The following is a 20,176-nucleotide window of genomic DNA, read 5'->3' on the forward strand; positions in this document are numbered from 1 at the left end:
CATGGGGAAATTCAACTTTTTTTCCAATGTCCCATACACTTGTTGTAGCAAAACTAATTACATACAATACTTAACTCAGTAAAATATGATATGCATCTAAATCACTATCTCAAAAAGCATTAATAATAGCTTTTAAAAAGCTCTTAAGTCCTGGCGGTAGAATTGTAAAGCCTAATGGCATTGGGGAGTATTGACCTCTTCATCCTGTCTGAGGAGCATTGCATCGATAGTAACCTGTCGCTGAAACTGCTTCTCTGTCTCTGGATGGTGCTATGTAGAGGATGTTCAGAGTTTTCCATAATTGACCGTAGCCTACTCAGCGCCCTTCGCTCAGCTACCGATGTTAAACTCTCCAGTACTTTGCCCACGACAGAGCCCGCCTTCCTTACCAGCTTATTAAGACGTGAGGCATCCCTCTTCTTAATGCTTCCTCCCCAACACGCCACCACAAAGAAGAGGGCGCTCTCCACAACTGACCTATAGAACATCTTCAGTATCTCACTGCAGACATTGAATGACGTCAACCTTCTTAGGAAGTACAGTCGACTCTGTGCCTTCCTGCACAAGGCATCTGTGTTGGCAGTCCAGTCTAGCTTCTCGTCTAACTGTACTCCCAGATACTTGTAGGTCTTAACCTGCTCCACACATTCTCCATTAATTATCACTGGCTCCATATGAGGCCTAGATCTCCTAAAGTCCACCACCATCTCCTTGGTCTTGGTGATATTGAGACGCAGGTAGTTAGAGTTGCACCATATCACAAAGTCCTGTATCAGTTTCCTATACTCCTCCTCCTGTCCATTCCTGACACACCCCACTATGGCCGTGTCATCAGCGAACTTCTGCACATGGCAGGACTCCGAGTTATATTGGAAGTCTGATGTGTACAGGGTGAACAGGACCGGAGAGAGTACGGTTCCCTGCGGCGCTCCTGTGCTGCTGACCACCGTGTCAGACCTACAGTCTCCCAACTGCACATACTGAGGTCTATCTGTCAAGTAGTCCACTATCCAATCCACCATGTGAGAGTCTACTCCCATCTCCGTTAGTTTGTGCCTTAAGATCTTGGGCTGGATGGTGTTAAAGGCACTAGAGAAGTCAAGGAATGTAATCCTCACAGCACAACTGACCCCCTCTAGGTGAGAGAGTGATTTGTGCAGCAAATACGTGATAGCATCCTCCACTCCCACCTTCTCCTTATACGCAAACTGAAGAGGATCCTGGGCGTGCCTGGTTTGTGGCCTCAGATTCTGTATTATCAGCCGCTCCATGGTCTTCATAACGTGCGACGTCAAGGCAACAGGTCTGAAGTCATTCAACTCTTTTGGTTGTGGTTTCTTCGGTACCGGGACAATACAGGATGTTTTCCACTGTCTGGGTACTCTTCTCTGCTCCAGGCTCATGTTGAAGATGCGCTGTAGTGATTCTCCCAGCTCAGTCGCACAGGCCCTCAGTAATCGTGGGGAAACTCCATCCGGTCCAGCCGCCTTGCTGGTACAGATCTTCCTCAGTTGACCTTCCACCTGTGCAGCCGTAAACCTGGGCGTGGGCAAGGTCTCCTGTGAGTGGCTATTTTCCTGTGAGGAATAGTCGTTCATTAAAGATCCACTTGGAAGATGAATAGATTATATTGGACAATTTCAATCAAACGCAGGTCTAACCTGGAAGTAAATAATCTGAACTGATGTAATAACCGTGAATCAGCTCCATTCTCTAAGAACTGACAGATAAGTTTAGTTACGTTATTACATTCACAGCAACGACTAGCTTCATCCTTCTGTAATTGTACTGCGACAGCAAACTGCAAAAAATATTTTAAAAACTATTATTACAATACTATATATATAAATACATTTAATGAAATTAATGAAGAGTGTCAAAAAGTGAGGTAGTGTACATGGGTTCATTGTTCATTCAGAAATCTGATGTCAGAGGCAAAGAAATAGTTTCTGAAATGTTGAGTGTGTATCTTCAGGCTCCTGCACCTCCTCTCTGATGGTAGCAATGAAGAGGGCATGTCCTGGATGATGGGGTCCTCAATGATGGATGCCACCCTTTTGAGACACCTTCTTTTGAAGGTGTCGTCGATGCTGGGGAGGCTAGTGCCCATGATGGAGCTGGCTGAGTTTACAACTTTATGCAGCCTTTTCCGATCCTGTGCAGTGATGCAACCAGTTAGAATTCTCTCCACGGTGTATCTGTAAAAATTTGCAAGTATTTTTGGTGACATACCAAATCTCCTTAAGTTCCTAATGAAATATAGCTGTTGCCATGTCTTCTTTGAAATTGCACCAATATCTTGGGCACAGGATAGATATTCTGAGATGTTGACACCCTGTACTTGAATCTGCTCACCTTTTCCACTAACCCTTCGATGAAGACTAGTGTGCGTTCTTTTGACTTCTCCTTCCTGTAGTCCACAATCAATTCCTTTGTCTTACTGTTGTTGAGAGCAAGGTTGATATCTCAACCAGCTGATCTATCTCAAGTATGCCTCCTTGTCACCATTTGAAATTCTGCAAACAATAGTTGGCAAATTTATAGATGGCATTTGAGCTGTGCCTAGCAACATAGTCATGGGTGTAGAGAGTGTAGAGCAATGGGCTAAGCGCGCATCCTTGAGACGAGCAAGTCCTGTTTGTCAGAGAGGAGGAGATGTTATTTCTGAACCGCACTGACTGTGGCCTCTTGGTGAGCAAGTCAGGGATCAGTTGCAAAGGGAAATACAGAGGCCCAGGTTTGAGCTTGTTGATTAAAACTGAGGATATGATTGTGTTGAACACTGTTCTGTAATCAATAAAGAGCAGCCTGATGGAGATATTGCTATTGCCCAGGTGTTCCAAGGCAGAGTGATTGCATCCGCTGTAGACCTATTGAGCCGATAGGCAAATTGCAGTGGGTCCAGGTCCCGGCTTAAGCAGTTTATTCTGGCCACGGCTAACCTCTCAAAGCACTTAATCACAGATGTGAGTACAACTGGGCAGTAGTCATCTGGGCAGCTCAGCTTGCTTTTCTTGAGCACTAATATGATTTTAAGCTCCTTTCAAACATGAAATACATGTAAGTGTATATGGTGAATAAAATTGATCAGGGGAGGGGAAGGAAACATAATTGGTAAAATTTCTAAACTTTTATTAGCTCATGCATTTTCACATAAATGCTATCCTTCACATTTACCATTGGACTAATGTTAAAATCTAAATCTCAGGGTCTGAATTTGCAAAATGCAAAATTTCAGCTGGAAAGATGGATCTTGTGACCATTGGACCTCACAGTGAATGAACTTGTGGAGATAAGCACATTAGATAAATTGTGGCCACACAAATAAAATGCAACAGCTAGAAACGGACTTTATTCTTCAGAATATTATACTGCCCAGAATCCCTTTATTTTGCAGTTGAAATTATTCTTTTAAAAGTCTGTGCATAATTAATGTATAGTTGGATCTTATTAAGTATGACATGTTACATTCTTGGACCAGTAATTATGGCAAAGTCAGCAACAGTGTCGAAGGGATCTTCTCTAAACAAAATCCAGGAAAATTGAAGAAGAAATTTACATTTGTTCTACAATTAATTATATATATATAGACTAGCAGTGCATTATAGCAGTGAAAAAGGTACAAAATGACTGATATTTCTCAATTTAATTGAAGTTGAGCTGTTTGGGAAAGGTGGGTAGAGGATGAGGACAAAATAACAACCTGATGGTTTCCATCTCCCACTTGAGCCTCAGAATGACCTCCAATGACTTGGTCAAGAATGAACATCTGACACTATTCAAGTTAGTGAGGCTACAAAGTATTATGATGAATAACAAATGCCAGGCAAAAATAAATTACTGATTCCACTGAATTTCAGAGCATAAATACAATTTACAAACTTGGTAACCAGGCTTCAAGAATTAAAATATAAATTGCATTTAATTTACACATCACAAAGAACAGTCTTTAGGCAATTTAAAAGCAGCAACCAACTTAGATTGTTAAATTTAACCAATGGTGCAGTTCCACAGCTGGTCTGAGGAACTGGCCGGTTAAATAGAGAAACCTTGGAGGACCAGACATTAAGTGTCCAGAATTCTACCCTGGTCTCAAAACAAAATATCCTTCAGGTAAAATTATTTATGGTGTGTTGTACAGCTTCACAGCCACCAATATGGAAATGCAAAGTAGCTTTGACTGCTGATTACTGCTGGCAGCGTAACTCAAGGGTACTACTTCGACCTGCCAGAGTATCTTCTGTCAGATGAGTTCTACAAAATGGTAGTTTAATTCAGTAGCTCTTGTCTAACTGTAGTAGGCCAGGAACTTGAGCTTTGGATGTTCCTTGTAGATCTGGTATTAGCACCATCCATCTGTTCACATCACAGGAATGTCAAGGACTGCACACAGGCAGGCAAAAACCAACGGTCAGCTTAAAGAGTAGGTAGGCTTGAGGAATGGTCGTTGGTTGGTGGTGCCACGCGGAACAGGCAGTGGCATTACTCCTGGCCGCCTGACCCCTGCGCCTAGTCCATGGCTGAAATGCTTGGAGGCTGTTGAAAACTTTGTGTTGGAGCTGTGTTAAGTAAAAACAGAACATTGATCAGTACATCAGAAACCTCCAACTGTATAGCACGGGTAAATATGCAGAGTGAATTACCCCTCAACTAACAACTACCATACACCATTTTTCACCTGAATTAGACATGGGAGCAAATTAGGCCATTCGACCCATCAGGTCTTCTCTGCCATTCCTTCGTGGCTGATTTATTATCCCCCTGAACCCCATTCTCCCTGTAACCTTTGATGCCTTCGATAAGACTATAATACACAGGAGCAGAATTGGCAGAGAATTAAGAGCATTGCAATGAATGTTCACAATCCTAAGGCATCACTCAGAATGCCTTTAACGAGTAACATTGTGCAAATTAACTGCCCAGTCATTTCATTGTTTGTGGCACAGCGTGGTGTGATAAATGGTACCACATGAGTACGAACAGCAAGCAGCCCCTCAGCCCTTTGAGCCTATTTTAGTTAAACAATGGAGGAATCTGTGTCTCAACTCCACATACCCACTGAAACACAGAGGGGGACAGAGAAAAATTGATCACATTAAATACCTTGATTAGTTCCATATTTTAATGTTCCCTGTGACAATGAAGGAGGCTATTTGGCCCATTCGGCCTATACCAGCTCTCAGAGTAGTCCTATTCTCCCACTTCTCCCCCCTGTAACTTCTCACAAGTTGATTAAATTTCCCTCGTATCAGGAGAGAAAGGGGAAGGCACTCTTAACGAGCACAGTGGTTATGTCAGTGCTACCAATACTCCCTCCCTCTCAAACAATCACAGCTCCATTCAAAAAGTTCAAATACTACCTTGAGATTCATTTTCTTGCAGGCATTCACAGTAGAACAAAGAAGTATAATAGAATCAATTGAAAACTACACACAAAGACTTACAAACAACCAATGTGCAAAAGAAGACAAACCATGCAAATAAATAATACTGAGAACATGAGTCCTTGAAAGTGAGTCCATAAGTTGTGGAATTAGTTCAGTGTTGAGGCAAGTGATGTTATCTATGCTAGTTCAGGAGCTGAATGGTTGTAGGGTAATAACTGTTCCTGGAACCAGTGGTGGGACCAAAGGCTCCTTCCTGAAGGTAACAGAGAGAAGAAAGCATGATCTGGATGGTGAAGTTCTTGGAAGATGGATGCTGCTTTCTTGTGGCAGCAAGAAAGGGTGAAGAAGCCAGCATATTTCTGTGTTGAGTAATTGTATGTAATTAGTTTTGTTACAACAAGTGTATGGGACATTGGAAAAAAGTTGAATTTCCCCATGGGGATGAATAAAGTATCTATCTATCTATCTATATCCCTCCCTCTGAGCCACCTTCAAATGTTGTGTAAGGGCTCCCTCCAATGGCTCACTTGAAAAGTGCATAAGCAAAAGAACAAAGTCCCAAGTTCTGATTTGGTAAATATGACTGTGACCCTACTATTAATTCTGTAAGATGCTGTCTCACTCGTTAAATAATACCCAACAACTCCGCAAGTCAAACTATCCAATGCAGCAAATAAGAACAGGGAACATATTTAATTAAGCCAGCAAAATTATGAAGACCAAACTGAGACTGTCGTTTAATCATAAGCGATTTAATTGGACAGAATAGATAGTCTCATTTTGAAAAGATCAGAGATTCAGTGACCCATATCATGTAATTTCCATCTCCATATATAAACTTAATTCCAAAACTCATGTTCCTGCACATTCAAATTGCAATAAGAAGCTATTCAGAGTATTTGGATTTTCAGTGGATCCACTCAGGATATACCTACCATCAGCAGTGATGCCTCAAGTAAATATCAATCAACAAAGACCCCCACCAAATGGGACATGCCATCTTCTTGCAAAAGGTACAGAAACCCAAAGCTCCACACCACCAGGTTCAAAATCCTTCAACCAGTCAGTTCTTAAACCAGCCGGCACAACCTTAATCACTACAGTTTGACAACAACATGACCACTTTGATCACTCTTTTGTTTGTTCTAATTATATTCTTTCTTGTAACAGTTATGTGTGTTGTTTTTGTGAATGCTATGTGCTTGTGATGCTGCTGTAAGGAAGCCTTTCACTGCATCTGTGCAGACATAGACTTGTGCAGATGACAGTAAAAGTTCTCAGTCATCAGCTATCTGTACAATTATCAACTATAGTTTATCATCATCAGCTATGCCCGATGTCATAAGCAAACTCTATAAATGTGACAATGCTGACCAGTGGGATTAAAGATTTTTTAAATTTGAGAACACGAATGAAGAGATCAATGTCACCAGCACATGCCATGGTTTCAATCAGGAGTGGAGAGGAAATAAACAGGTAGGAGAGGGGGTCTTGATTGACTTTTGCTATTCGGGGATGTTCCTGTTTAAGGGTATAACAACCAGAAGTTGGCTTATGAAACGTTTGTGCATTTTAAAAGATTGAATGGGCCATATAGGAATATGCAGAAATATAATCCTCAAATACAATATAAACAAACCAATCTTCCATCCTTGGACTCACTTTACACCGCACGCTGTTGGAGCAGTGCTGCCAGGATAATCAAGGATAAGTCCCACCCAGCCAACACAATTTTTGTCCCACTTCCCTCCGGGAGAAGGTTCAGGAGCATGAAGATTCGTACGGTCAGATTTGGGAACAGCTTCTTTCCAACCATGATAAGACTGCTGAACAGATCCCGACCCGGATCTGGGCCGTACCTTCCAAATATTTGGACCTGACTTGCACTACCTTACTTTCCCTTTTCTATTTTCTAATTATGATTTATAATTTAAATTTTTATTATATTTACTTCGATTTGTACTTCAGGAAGTGCGAAGCGCAGAAAAAAATATCACTGTGATGATTGTACGCTTTAGTATCAATTGTTTGGTGACAATAAAGTATTTGTATTTGTAAGTGCAATAACTTTATATTATAGAAATAGTGGATTCTGGTTAATTTCGGACCAGTACATTTTGTTCCAAATAACCAGCTGCTTCAATTAACTGATGCCCAGAATGCACTGCACTTACTTACAAATCTCACTGGACCCCAAAAAATGCTAATTTGCAATAAATCCAATTACTCACCATCTCAGGGCTTGGAATTTAACAACATACAATGGCAATTACATTCACTACAGGAACCGTGAAGGAGTCCCAGCATAGTTATAATATGCTTCCTATAACTGTGGACAGTACTTAATCTTTTACAAAGGATCACCCACCTTTTTGAAGGTGGTTGGCTGTTACAAACAGTTTTCCGTTTCTTTGCTCTCTTGTAATGCGGGACCTTCTTCCGTTTCCTCACGGAGCCCCCTCTGCTTTTCCTGAAGTAGACCGAAGTTTCCTGAGATTCCTCCTCATCCTGGGATCTCCGGCAGTCTATCCAGCTGCTGGAATCACCATCTTCAGCAGCTTCCTCTTCTGTTGGCCCACAAAAAGGCGACATGGTTGAGTGGGGAAGTTTACAAAGGATAACTTACACCATTTTCTTACAGGCATTCACAGTAGAACAAAGAAATACAGGTGTCAGTGAAAAACTACGCACAAAGACTGACCAACAACAAACTGCAAATAAAGTAATAGTAATAATAAATAGATACTAAAATACTAAGAACATGGGCTGTAGAGTCCTTGAAAGTTAGTTACAATATGCCCTTCCACCCACCTTTTTGATATCATCACATTCGGAAACTTTACATTGCTGTTCTTTCCTTCAGGATATTATTGTAAATAGTGATCTGATCCCCTGGGTCCCACCAGTTATCCTTTTGCAGTCTGATAAGGACCTCTCGATGCTCTCCAGCATTCATGTTTCGGAGCTGTACTTTCCTCAATTCATGAATTCTGCGCAAATTATCTCACCAATAATGGCTATTCATTATTCAATAATGTCAGCTTCCCAGGATCAGAGCTCTGGAATTCAGTCCTTCAACCACTCCTCCTTCTTCAAGACATTCCTTGAAATCTATTTTGTTCACCTAGCTTCGGACCTCTTCTAAGTTATTTTGGTGGCTCGGCAAAGAATTATCTCTTTTGTAATCTTGGGGCAATTCACTATGTTAAATGTGCTGGTTAAATGCAAGTTAAATGCAGTGATCATTAATGGAGAATGTGTGGAGCAGGTTAAGACCTACAAGTATCTGGGAGTACAGTTAGACGAGAAGCTAGACTGGACTGCCAACACAGATGCCTTGTGCAGGAAGGCACAGAGTCGACTGTACTTCCTAAGAAGGTTGGCGTCATTCAATGTCTGTAGTGAGATGCTGAAGATGTTCTATAGGTCAGTTGTGGAGAGCGCCCTCTTCTTTGTGGTGGCGTGTTGGGGAGGAAGCATTAAGAAGAGGGACGCCTCACGTCTTAATAAGCTGGTAAGGAAGGCGGGCTCTGTCGTGGGCAAAGTACTGGAGAGTTTAACATTGGTAGCTGAGCGAAGGGCGCTGAGTAGGCTACGGTCAATTATGGATAACTCTGAACATCCTCTACATAGCACCATCCAGAGACAGAGAAGCAGTTTCAGCGACAGGTTACTATCGATACAATGCTCCTCAGACAGGATGAAGAGGTCAATACTCCCCAATGCCATTAGGCTTTACAATTCTACCGCCAGGACTTAAGAACTTTTTAAAAGCTATTATTAATGCTTTTTGAGATAGTGATTTAGATGCATATCATATTTTACTGAGTTAAGTATTGTATGTAATTAGTTTTGCTACAACAAGTGTATGGGACATTGGAAAAAAAGTTGAATTTCCCCATGGGGATGAATAAAGTATCTATCTATCTATCTATTGAGACTGGTGTTGGAAAGGGAGTTAAATAGGAACAAATCTGTGTTCAATAACTCTCTCGCTAACTTTTACCCAACTTCAATTTAAAAGTATTTCTATTCACCTGCGCCTTTCCTATGTCATATTGTCACCACTCTCTGGATTTATTAGTGATTCTTTCACATTTATGCTCTCCTCTGGAACTGGGAACGCCCCTGTCCCTGAGAAAACAGTTCATGTTTCATACTTCCCAATGGTAATCGTTTATTTGATATGCTGGTGTCACCCCAGTCACTGGTCTTTGTACTTCTGCCAGTGCTTCTATCCTTTGTTATAAAACGGACACTGGCACTGCAAATGTAGAACTGAACAGAATTTACCTACTTTTCAATATTATTTCTCCAGAAATAAATCCCACTGCTCATTATATGTAATAAAAAGAATCTTATTAAACTGTGTTACTACATTGTACATTCTCTAACCCCTGCCTGTCCTGGGGTTGGTGGACCGAGTACGTGCATGAGTAGGAGGGACGGGGCTTGTTTCGCTGTTGTTGCTTTGTCACTTGGTATGTTCTGTGTTGTTCTGCCAGGTATGGCGGGCCAGAATGTGGTGACAACTGCGGGTTGCGTCAGGACGTGCAGCAACACTTACAGGTTGCCCTCTGTACATCCCGAGTTGTGTCGGTTGTTAAAACAAGTCAAATCAAAAATCAAATTTGTTTAATTATCATTCAACCATACATGAATATAACTGAACAAACAGTGTTTCTCTGGGGCCAAGATGCAAAACATATTCATTCAAACTGGTGAGCAAAAATAAACATTATATATAGCCGAAGTCCCTGGGCAACATGTCCTGCAAGTAGTTGGTACAGTTCTCAGCAATGCGCAGACAAACACATGCACGCAATTCAGCCTGTCATTCCACTGATCAAACGCTGGAGGGGCAGCACTGACAGGAGGCCAGCCCCTAACCGAGCATAGGCGTCGCGCTATACCGCTTCAGGGCTGAAGCAGCAGGCAAGCCTGCAGCTTAAGGCCTAGTCCTCTCTACAACTGAGGTCATGTAGCTCCCCTGACATCTGTGGTGCCACCAAACACTGGTAACAGATCAACGGCATCTTACATTATCAATGTCCAGCAGGGTCCTGTGATCACAAGAGGAATGTCCAGGATAACACCCACGGTTACACTGCACACTGCCTTCACGCAACAACTCTGATCCCTTCCTGTAGCAGTCAACAACACGGTCTGCATTTCCACCCACGAGCAGCTCTCTGATGTGGTAGACCTGAAATACCTGAAATTCTTGGAGTCTAGCATTGTCTTGTGATCATAAAAAAGACATTTAACAAAGAAAAAAATACCTTTGATGGACCCATGAGAGGCCGCTGCATACGAACGCGCCACCATCTTACCGGACGCACGTTCTATTTACATATGATAAATACATCTAAATTTGAATTGGAATTATTTATTCATTACCAAATAGAAAGTGGCTTCTATATTCCACCTACAAAATGTAGAGCCTCATTTATCACTGATTAATTATACTCTCATTCTACACTTATTTTACACTATTCCTTACCTCAGTCTATATCAAATGCAGCTTACAGACTGATTGAATAAATGTCTGATAGCTACTGGGAAGAGGCTGAATGTAGTTGTGGATCTGATTCCTACTCTAGTTGAGGGGTTATTAGAGACCTTCTCCCCTCGCATCACCTCCTCCTCTCTTCACGTCCCAGCTAAAGTTTATCATTAAACTTGAAGCTGACACCACACTGGGAAAGGGAGGCGCCATTTTTATTGAAATATCACAAACAGCTTCAATGTGTCCTCAGACTCCACTATCTCAGAGAAGAGCAGCGATCACTTCATCATTCAGCTAGTATCACTTCAATGCATAACGAATCTGCTCATTATCATATTGTGAATTGGCTGCTGTGTATTTCACAACAGTGACTAAGCTTCAAATTGATTGTAAAGATATTTGTAATGGCAACACCTCTGAGGATATGGTCCATTGTTCTCTCCTATCAGATTACTCCTTTACCTCTTCCACTTATCTCCTCCCAGCTTACTTCATCTAACCCCCCCCCCACCCACTCACTTTCCCCCTCACCTGATCTCACCCACCACCTGCCAGCTCGCACTCCTCCCCTTCCCTCACTTTTTTATTCCGATCTGTCCCTTCCTTTCCAGTCCCGATGCAGAGTCTCCACTGATTATTCCCCTCTGTGAATGCTGCTTGACCTGCCGAGTTCCTTGTGTTCATCTCTGAGGATCTGTTCTGGGCTCTACAAATTATGAAGAAGGCATGGCAGCGGCTACACTTGATTTGGATTCGAGGAGAAGATATGTCACCAAAGATACTTGCAAATTTGTTTACTGTAGGGTAGAGAACATTGTGAATGGTTGCACCACAGCCTGGTATGGAGGCTCTAATGCAGAAGATGGCAATTAGCTACAGAAGGTTGTAGCCTCAGCCAGCTCCATCACAGGCACAACACTCCCCATCATCGAGGACACTTTCAGGAAGCGGTGTCTCAAGGAGGTGGCATCTATCATTAAGGACCCTCACCATCCAGAGCATGCCCTCTTCTCCATCAGCGAGGAGGTACAGAAACCTGAAGACCCATACTCAACAATTCAGAAATAGCTTCTTTTGAAGCTATGAACATTACCTCATTATTCCTTGTTTTTTGCACTATTGATTTTGTAATTTACATTAACTTTATGTCTTTGTACTGTACTGCTGCTGCAAAACAAACTTCACATAAGATAGTGATAATAAACCGATTCTGAATGTAACAAATAAAGATGTGATGACAATGAAACTCATTCTTTTTAAACACCAGACCACAGAGACTTCCCTCACCTGGTAGTTGCCATTCAGAGTACTTTTGGAGAACTTCGATAAGTTCACCTCCATATTTGTCCAGCTTGTCTTCGGTGACACCGTCTATCTGCAGAAGGACGTCAGGGTCTGACGACAGTGTCTCTGCAAAGAATATTTTAATCATTAATATTTTTAGAGACATGAAAGACATCAGCGTTGGGTGTTCACTAGTAAAAACCTTCCACATTCTCCATCCAGGTCTGCAGGAACTCAGCAGGTCAGGCAGCATCTGTAGAGAGTAACAAACAGTTGATGTTTCAGGCCAAGACCTTCATCAAGACTTGGCCGGAACGCTGACTGTCTCTCCATAGATGCTGTCCGACTTGCTGAGTTCATCCAGTTCTTTGTGTGTGTGTGTTTCTCAACATTCCCAGCATCTGCAGAATCTCTTGTATCTCCATCAGTGACTACTGTTTCACACAATTTTTTCTATTTTGAAGCTATGAACATTTCCTTTGTTTTTTGTAATTTATGAAGGTCAGCTGTAGTACGAGGTACACAAGAATAATCATTCAACTTTTGTTAAGACTATAGAGGTCAGTGAGCTTTCTCTTAAGACCATAAGACATAGGAATAGAATTAGGCCATTCAACCCATCAAGTCTGCTCCACCATTCCATCATTGCTGATTTATTCTCCCTCTCAACCCTGTTCTCCTGCCTTCTCCCCGTAACCTTTGACACCCTTACCAATCAAGAACCTGTTAACCTCAGCTTTAAATATACCCATTGTCTTGGTCCCCACATCCATCTTGTGGCAAAGATTTCCACAGATTCACCACTCTCTTGCTAAAGAAATTCCACCTCATCTCCATTCTAAAGGGACATCATTCAATTCTGAGGCTATGTCCTCTGGTCCTGGACTCTCCCACTATTGGAAACATCCTCTCCATGCATTAAGTAAAGATGAATCCCCACCTACACCTCAAAGTCCTACAGACAAAATCAAAACTCAATTTGCAGTGTGAACATTCAGCTACGTACAAGTAATATAAAGATAAAGCTGATAAGCTTTTTTAAAAAACACACAATTAGAAGACACCCACTTTCAACTTCTCCTAAAAACACTAATTATCGTGGTTGAGGAAGTACTAAAAATACTCAAGAAACCCGAACACAGAGATCTAAGCAGAAACTCCAATGCAGTACTGAGGTGACAGTGCTCTAGAAGAGATGCTCTGTTATTAGAAAGTACCACAAGAAACAGGAGCAGCAGTTGTACAGACCCTCATGCACGCTCCACCATTTAATAAGATCACAACTGATCTTCTACCTTTGGAGTTACTTTCCTGCACCATTCCACATTTCCTGATTTTCAGACAGGGCATTAAATAGAGTATATGTTTCAATTACATTTAAGTAATCCCATAGCACTATTCTACTCCACCATGAACAGTTCTGAGCTCGGCTGTGAAAGGAGGAGGCAACTTCACCTCAGAAGAACCCCGAGCTACAGAAACACCAATAGAAACTCCAAAGACCTCTTCCCTGGGAGAAGAAGGATTTTCAAAGATGGGCTACACCTGGGGACAACTTGAAGATTGGCCCAGCTGCTATCAATGACCTATGCCTCAGTAGGGGTAATTGCTTAAGTAATAACACTATTCACATCCCTCAACCAACATCATAAATAAGTCAGCTCCACATTATCACACTACTCACTGTGCAAGCTTACTGTGTGTAAAGTGCTGGCACAGTTTGCGATTATGCAATAAGAAATTCATTGCATTTATTGGTGTAAACAGTCTTGACACATACTGAGCTTGCAAAAAGCATGATAATGATACAAACTGCTTTTCTTTCACCAGATTCATTATCAGGAGTCTCGCTGCTTAACGAGAAGCTGAGCACAGCCTGTAGATGGCAGCAAATACAAGCTCCTGCTTGAGGTTAATGCTGAAATCCCGCAAGGCACAGAATCCATCTCAGAATGTGAGCACAGAACATTACAGGCCCTTCAGTCAGCGCTGACTGTTTAACCTGATCTAAGATCAATCTAACCCTTCCTTCCTATATAGTTCTCCATTTTTCTTTCATCCATGTGCCTCTCTATGTACATGACTGTGTGGCTAGGCATAGCTCAAATACCATCTGTAAATTTGCTGATGATACAACCATTGTTGGAAGAATCTCAGGTGGTGATGAGAGGGCGTACAGGAGTGAGATATGCCAAATAGTGGAATGGTGCCGCAGCAACAACCTGGCACTCAACATCAGTAAGACGAAAGAGCTGATTGTGGACTTCAGGAAGGGTAAGACAAAGGAACACATACCAATCCTCACAGAGGGATCAGAAGTGGAGAGAATGAGCATCTTCAAGTTCCTAGGTGTCAAGATCTCTCAGACTTCCGGTTAAGATGGTGGTAGCTTAAGTCGCTAAAACTATTGCTCCGCTCCATTTCATATACCTGCATTTATTTCTTACTCTTCCTCCCACTATTGAAGTTGCTGGCTGCACAATGAGTGTATCTAAGCCTACTAAATCGGCAAAAAAAGACACTCCATCGGGAGCAACCTTGAGTGAAATTGTGTCGCTGTTAGAACAAACCCGACAAGATATGTTTTCTCAATTTAGTTTGTTGGAACTGAAACTGGATAAAATCAACTCTACACTGGAGGATCATGCTCAACGTTTATCACATGTTGAAGAAATCATGGAAGAAACTAGACCGTCGTTGTAAAGACCTGGAAAGAGTTTGCTCTACCCTAAGGAGCATAATAGCAAGTTAACTCTTAAAGTTATGGACCTTGAAAGCAGGAGTAGATGCCAAAATCTTCGAATTCTCGGCTTGCCTGAGACTGTTGAAGGGGGATCTCCTGTCGAATTTTTCTCAAACTTTCTATGTGAGATTTTTGGAAGCGAAATACTTTCCAGTCCTCCAGAGATTGATCGAGCACTGTATCTTTACATCTCGATCAGCGGATGGCCAGAGACCACGTCCAGTGATAATTCGCCTCCATCGTTACCAAATCAAGGATTTACTAATTAAAGAAGCTCGCTGACGTAAAACGCTTCAATATAAAGGCCATGCTATCCGTTTAGTAGAGGACTATGCACCTCAAGTTATGAGTCAACGTGCTGAATACAGAGGAGTAATGAAAGTTCTCTACGATCATGGACTTCATCCGTCTCTCGCCTATCCAGCCCGGCTCCGAATCAAGCTTAGGGACGGCGATTTTAAACGTTTCGATTGGGTAGCAGAGGCGCAGACCTTCATTGATAGCCTATCTGCTACTTCGAGTTCCTCAGATACGATATGATATGATTTTTTTTCAGTCTTTTTTGTTTCTGTTTAGATAATGGTTATTTTTTTTCTAATATTCTAATCTTTATTTCTATCTTTTTCATTATCCATTTAACTCAATATATTTCGATACGATGGATTTCTATTTTTTCAGTATGGGCATTTTCATTTTCATTAAATAGAACTGACTGTGAAACTATGTAATTAGACACCTCTTAAAGGTCTTTGGAGACTTTATTTCAAAATGGAGTAGGTGTCGGATTTAAAAATTGATATCGATTCGTGAAGTGACGACGTCTTTGAATGGTTTTTGTTTTTCTTTTCAGACTTCAGTCTCCAATTTCTACAAATCTTGATATTTCCTTTTTCAAATTTAAAATGTAGCTGTTGTCGGATCTATTTAATTAGTAGCTTAATTATGTAGCATTGTCCTATTGAAGTGTTTTTCCATTTTCTCAATTTTAGTTTCTATCTTACATAATTTTAGTTCTTTAAAGGAGATGATATTTTTTCTCTCCGGTTAGATTATTTTAACCTTAAGCAGCAGTTGATGTTGTATCTTTAAACTCAGTTTCAGGTTTGGATCAAATTCCTCTCGAGTGGATTTTCCTTTGGTGGTTTTTTCCCCGTGTTTCAAGACACTATTTGCGTTTTTTTTTCTTATTTTTATGATTCGGTTGGATTACTTACTTTGACGTTAAAGTTGTTTTCTGTATAACTGAGTTTATAGATTATCTTTTTTTCGGTTTATCAACTCTAGCGGGAAGGTTGGGGTAAAGTTTTCTTTAGACCATTATTATACTTCAAGATTTACAAACTTTTAATGTATTGTTTTTTCTTGTTAAGGTAAATCTTTGTAACTCAAAGCTTTTTGTTGTTTATTTCCATTACTGTATCAACAATTGGAGTGGAGATAATTAAGATGTTACCTAATTGGAAGTCCAGTAGGGGGTTAGTTTTTCTTGGGGAGAGCTTGCTGCTTTATATTTGCAGCTTTCTTGTTGTAGGTTTAGAGGGTGTGGGTGGGAACTCCAATGCTAATATTATATATGGAATTTTGACATATTTGTACTATACAGGATGTAATTTCATCCTCTTTTTTATCTTCTATACTTTTGCCCCAGAATTACATATAAGTTTCAAATATGGTTTAATGCCTGCTATCCTTTTTTTTCTTATGTTCAATGGTTAGTCCATTGAACTTTGTCAGCTGGAATGTTACGGGTTTGAATCATCCTGTTAAAAGGGGGAGAGTGTTCGCACATCTTAAACAGCTTAGAGCAGAGGTAGTCTTTTTACAAGAAACACATATTCGTCATTCAGATAATTCTCGTCTTATGGCACGATGGGCAGGACAACACTTTCATTCAAATTTTCAAGCCAAGGTGAGGGGCGTTTCAATTCTTATAAACAAAAATGTTTCTTTTGAGCTTCATAATAAGATATCTGACCCTAATGGTCGTTTTATTATTGTTTTGGGGAAACTTTATAATACACGAGTGGTCTTAGCCAACCTTTATGCCCCTAACTCAGATGATGTAGGGTTTTTTGACCTTTTTTTTCTTCATTGCCAGAACTAAGTTCATACTCTCTTATATTGGGTGGTGACTTTAACTGTTGGCTGGATCCAGTTTTGGACAGATCTTCTTCTATCCCTAGACAATTAAGTAAATCTGCTTTATTTATTCACACAAACTTTTTCTCACAAGTTTACCATACATTTACTAGAATCGACTGTTCGATGAGAATTTCAATAATCTTTTAAATTTTACAAAACAAAGATTAGCACAGTGGTCACCTCTGTCCATGTCTTTAATTGGGCAAATTAATGTAATTAAAATGTATATTCTCCCTAAATTTTTATACTTATTTCAATCTTTACCTATATTTATTCCTAAAGTTTTTTTTGATTCTTTAGATTCTATTATCTCTCATACCTATGGAAGGGTAAACAGCCCAGACTCAATAAAGCTCATTGCCAAAAGCCTAAAAGAGAAGGTGGCTTGGCATTGCCTAATTTTCGTTCATATTATTGGACAGCCAATATTCGTAATATTATCTTTTGGTCCTACTTTTATAATCAGTCTGTTTGTCCAACATGGATGGCAATGGAATTAAACGCTTATAAGAAATTATCTATTCCAGCTTTACTTGGATTTGTTCTTCCTTGCCAATTGCCAAAATCTATTATTAATCCTGTAATCAGGCACACTCTGAGAATATGGGCTCAATTTAGAAAATACCATGGTCTTTATAGTTTTTCCCTCTCTAGTCCTATTCTATACAATCATTTATTTCAACCGTCTATGCAGGATTCCACATTCCAAGACTGGTGTAGGAGAGGTATCAGGCTTTTTGAAGATCTTTTTATAGACAATCGGTTTGCGTCTTTTGAACAATTGTCTATAAAGTTTAATTTACCGAATACTCATTTGTTTAGCTATCTTCAAATTAGACATTTTATTAGCCCATTTTCCTGAACAACCTGATAAAAATGTTGTAGACTTGTTTCTTCAAATGAACCCCTTGGGCAAAGGTGTAATTTCTACTATTCGTGTTAAATTTATGACTCTCAGACGAGCCCCTTATGATAAAATTAAAACTGCTTGGGAGCATGACTTAGGTTTCTCTTTGTCCAACAAGGTTTGGGATTCAATTCTTAAATCCGTCAATTCAATCTCTTTATGTGCTCGTCATTGTCTCATGCAGTTTAAAGTCGTCCACAGGGCTCATATGTCCAAAACCAAATTAGCGAAGTTCTATCCTGATATTAGTCCCTGGTGTGACAAATGCGAAGGAGGTGAGGCCTCCCTTTTCCTTGTATTGGGCCTGTCCTACTCTGGAAAAATTTTGGAAAGATTTTTTTAAACTTTATCTTCTATATTAAATTGTCATTTGGAACCTGATCCTTTGATCGCTCTTTTTGGTATTCTTCGAGAACCTGACAAGCATTTGACCCCGGCTAAACAACGAACATTGTCTTTTGCCTCTCTTCTAGCCAGACGAGCAGTACTCCTTAAATGGGGAGATGTAATTCCCCCTACCCATGCTCAATGGCTTAGGGATATTATGTCTTGTTCAGATCTCGAAAAGATTCACTACTCACTTTCTAATTCGGACATAAAGTTCCATAGGGTATGGGGATCTTTTCTCGAATATTTTCATAACTCTCACCTAGATTGACAGGTGTTTGTTCTTTTTTCCCTTGATAATCGGACCCTACATTTCCAGCTTTTTTTTGACTTTTGATTTTTTTCTGATCAGGTAGCAGGCTGCCCCCCTTTTTTTTATTACAATATATAGTTCTGGGGTAATAAAAGTGTATCTCATATAATGGTTGGCTTGGAGTTGGATAGGTGATAGATTGGGTGCTTTTCTTTCTTTTTCTCTTTTTTTTTCTTTTTTACTATGGGTGACTTGCTCATTTGTTAAGACATGTATTATTGTTATTTTTGTTTATATGGCAATGATCCTTCTATATATATTATTGATTTTCTTTTCTTCGTTGTAGTTTGTAGAAAATTATAAATAAAATATTTTTAAAAAAAAGATCTCTGAGGATCTAACCTGGTCCCAATATATCGATGTAGTTATAAAGAAGGCAAAACAACTGCTATACTTCATTAGGAGTTTGAAGAAATTTGGCATGTCAACAAATACACTCAAAAACTTCTATAGCTGTACCATGGAGAGCATTCTGACAGGCTGCACCACTGTCTGGTATGGAGGCCTTACTGCCGAAAGAAGCTGCAGAAGGTTGTAAATTTAGTCAGCTCCATCTTGGGCACTAGCCTACAAAGTACCCAGGAAATCTTTAGTGAGTGGTATCTCAGAAAGGCAGTGTCCATTATTGAGGACCTCCAGCACCCAGGGCATGCCCTTTTCTCATTGTTACCATCAGGTAGGAGGTACAGAAGCCTGAAGGTACACACTCAGTGATTCAGGAACAGCTTCTTCCCCTCTGCCATCTGATTCCTAAACGGACATTGAAGCTTTGAACACTAGCTCACTTTTTAAAAAAATATACAGTACTTCTAGCACTTTTTTCAATGTTTTGCACTTAAAAAAATTCAATATACATAATTGATTTTCTTGTTTATTTATTATGTTTTATTTTATTTTATTTATTATTATTTTTTCTCTCTGCTAGATTATGTATTGCATTGAACTGCTGCTGCTAAGTTAACAAATTACACGTCACATGCCGGTGATAATAAACCTGATTCTGATTCTAAGTCTCTTAAATGTCCCTAATGTATCTACCACCATGCAGGTAGCACATTCCATCACTCTCTGTGTAAAAACATTTACCTCTGACATCCCCTTCTTCCAATCACCTTGAAATTATGTGCCCTCACATTAGCCATCTCTACCCTGGGAAAGCGTCTCTGGCCTTCCACTCGATCTGTGCCTCTCTTCATCTTGTACACCTCCACTGAGTCACTTTTCACCCTTCTTCAGTCCAAAGACAAAAGCCCTAGCTTGCTCAGCCATTGTATCTAAAAGTACCTGCAATTCTTTTGAGGGTGGCCGTGTTAAAGATGTTGAAGTAATGGACCCCATAGATTTTGCCCAGACGTTTGCAGAGCTCAGTCAGATCAGTGAGACACTTCTTCACCATCTCTTCACGTTTAGAAATGCTCTTTGTCACTGAGTTCCTCTGCTTCCTAATGGTACTGGCATTATCTGTCTCCTGAAAGTCCACCTTGCATCAGAAAATAAATACTTG

The 20,176-nt window shown here is 40.4% G+C and overlaps 1 protein-coding gene across 1 annotated transcript in view; it reads right to left on the bottom strand.

The window, feature by feature from the left end:
* Window positions 1–3,137: 3,137 nt before the first annotated feature.
* blm (BLM RecQ like helicase) overlaps window positions 3,138–20,176 on the bottom strand; it is an 88,781-nt gene continuing 71,742 nt past the window's right edge. The window contains exons 19-22 of the mRNA XM_073032698.1: window positions 19,957–20,152; window positions 12,184–12,306; window positions 7,756–7,954; window positions 3,138–4,559 (exon numbers count right to left, since the gene is read on the bottom strand). Of these exons, the coding sequence (XP_072888799.1) occupies window positions 4,412–4,559; window positions 7,756–7,954; window positions 12,184–12,306; window positions 19,957–20,152 (666 nt within the window). The 3' untranslated portion in view covers window positions 3,138–4,411. The remainder of the gene's footprint in view (window positions 4,560–7,755; window positions 7,955–12,183; window positions 12,307–19,956; window positions 20,153–20,176) is intronic.

The sequence above is a fragment of the Hemitrygon akajei genome, chromosome 30, assembly GCF_048418815.1.
Source record: "Hemitrygon akajei chromosome 30, sHemAka1.3, whole genome shotgun sequence".
Lineage (NCBI taxonomy): Eukaryota > Metazoa > Chordata > Chondrichthyes > Myliobatiformes > Dasyatidae > Hemitrygon > Hemitrygon akajei.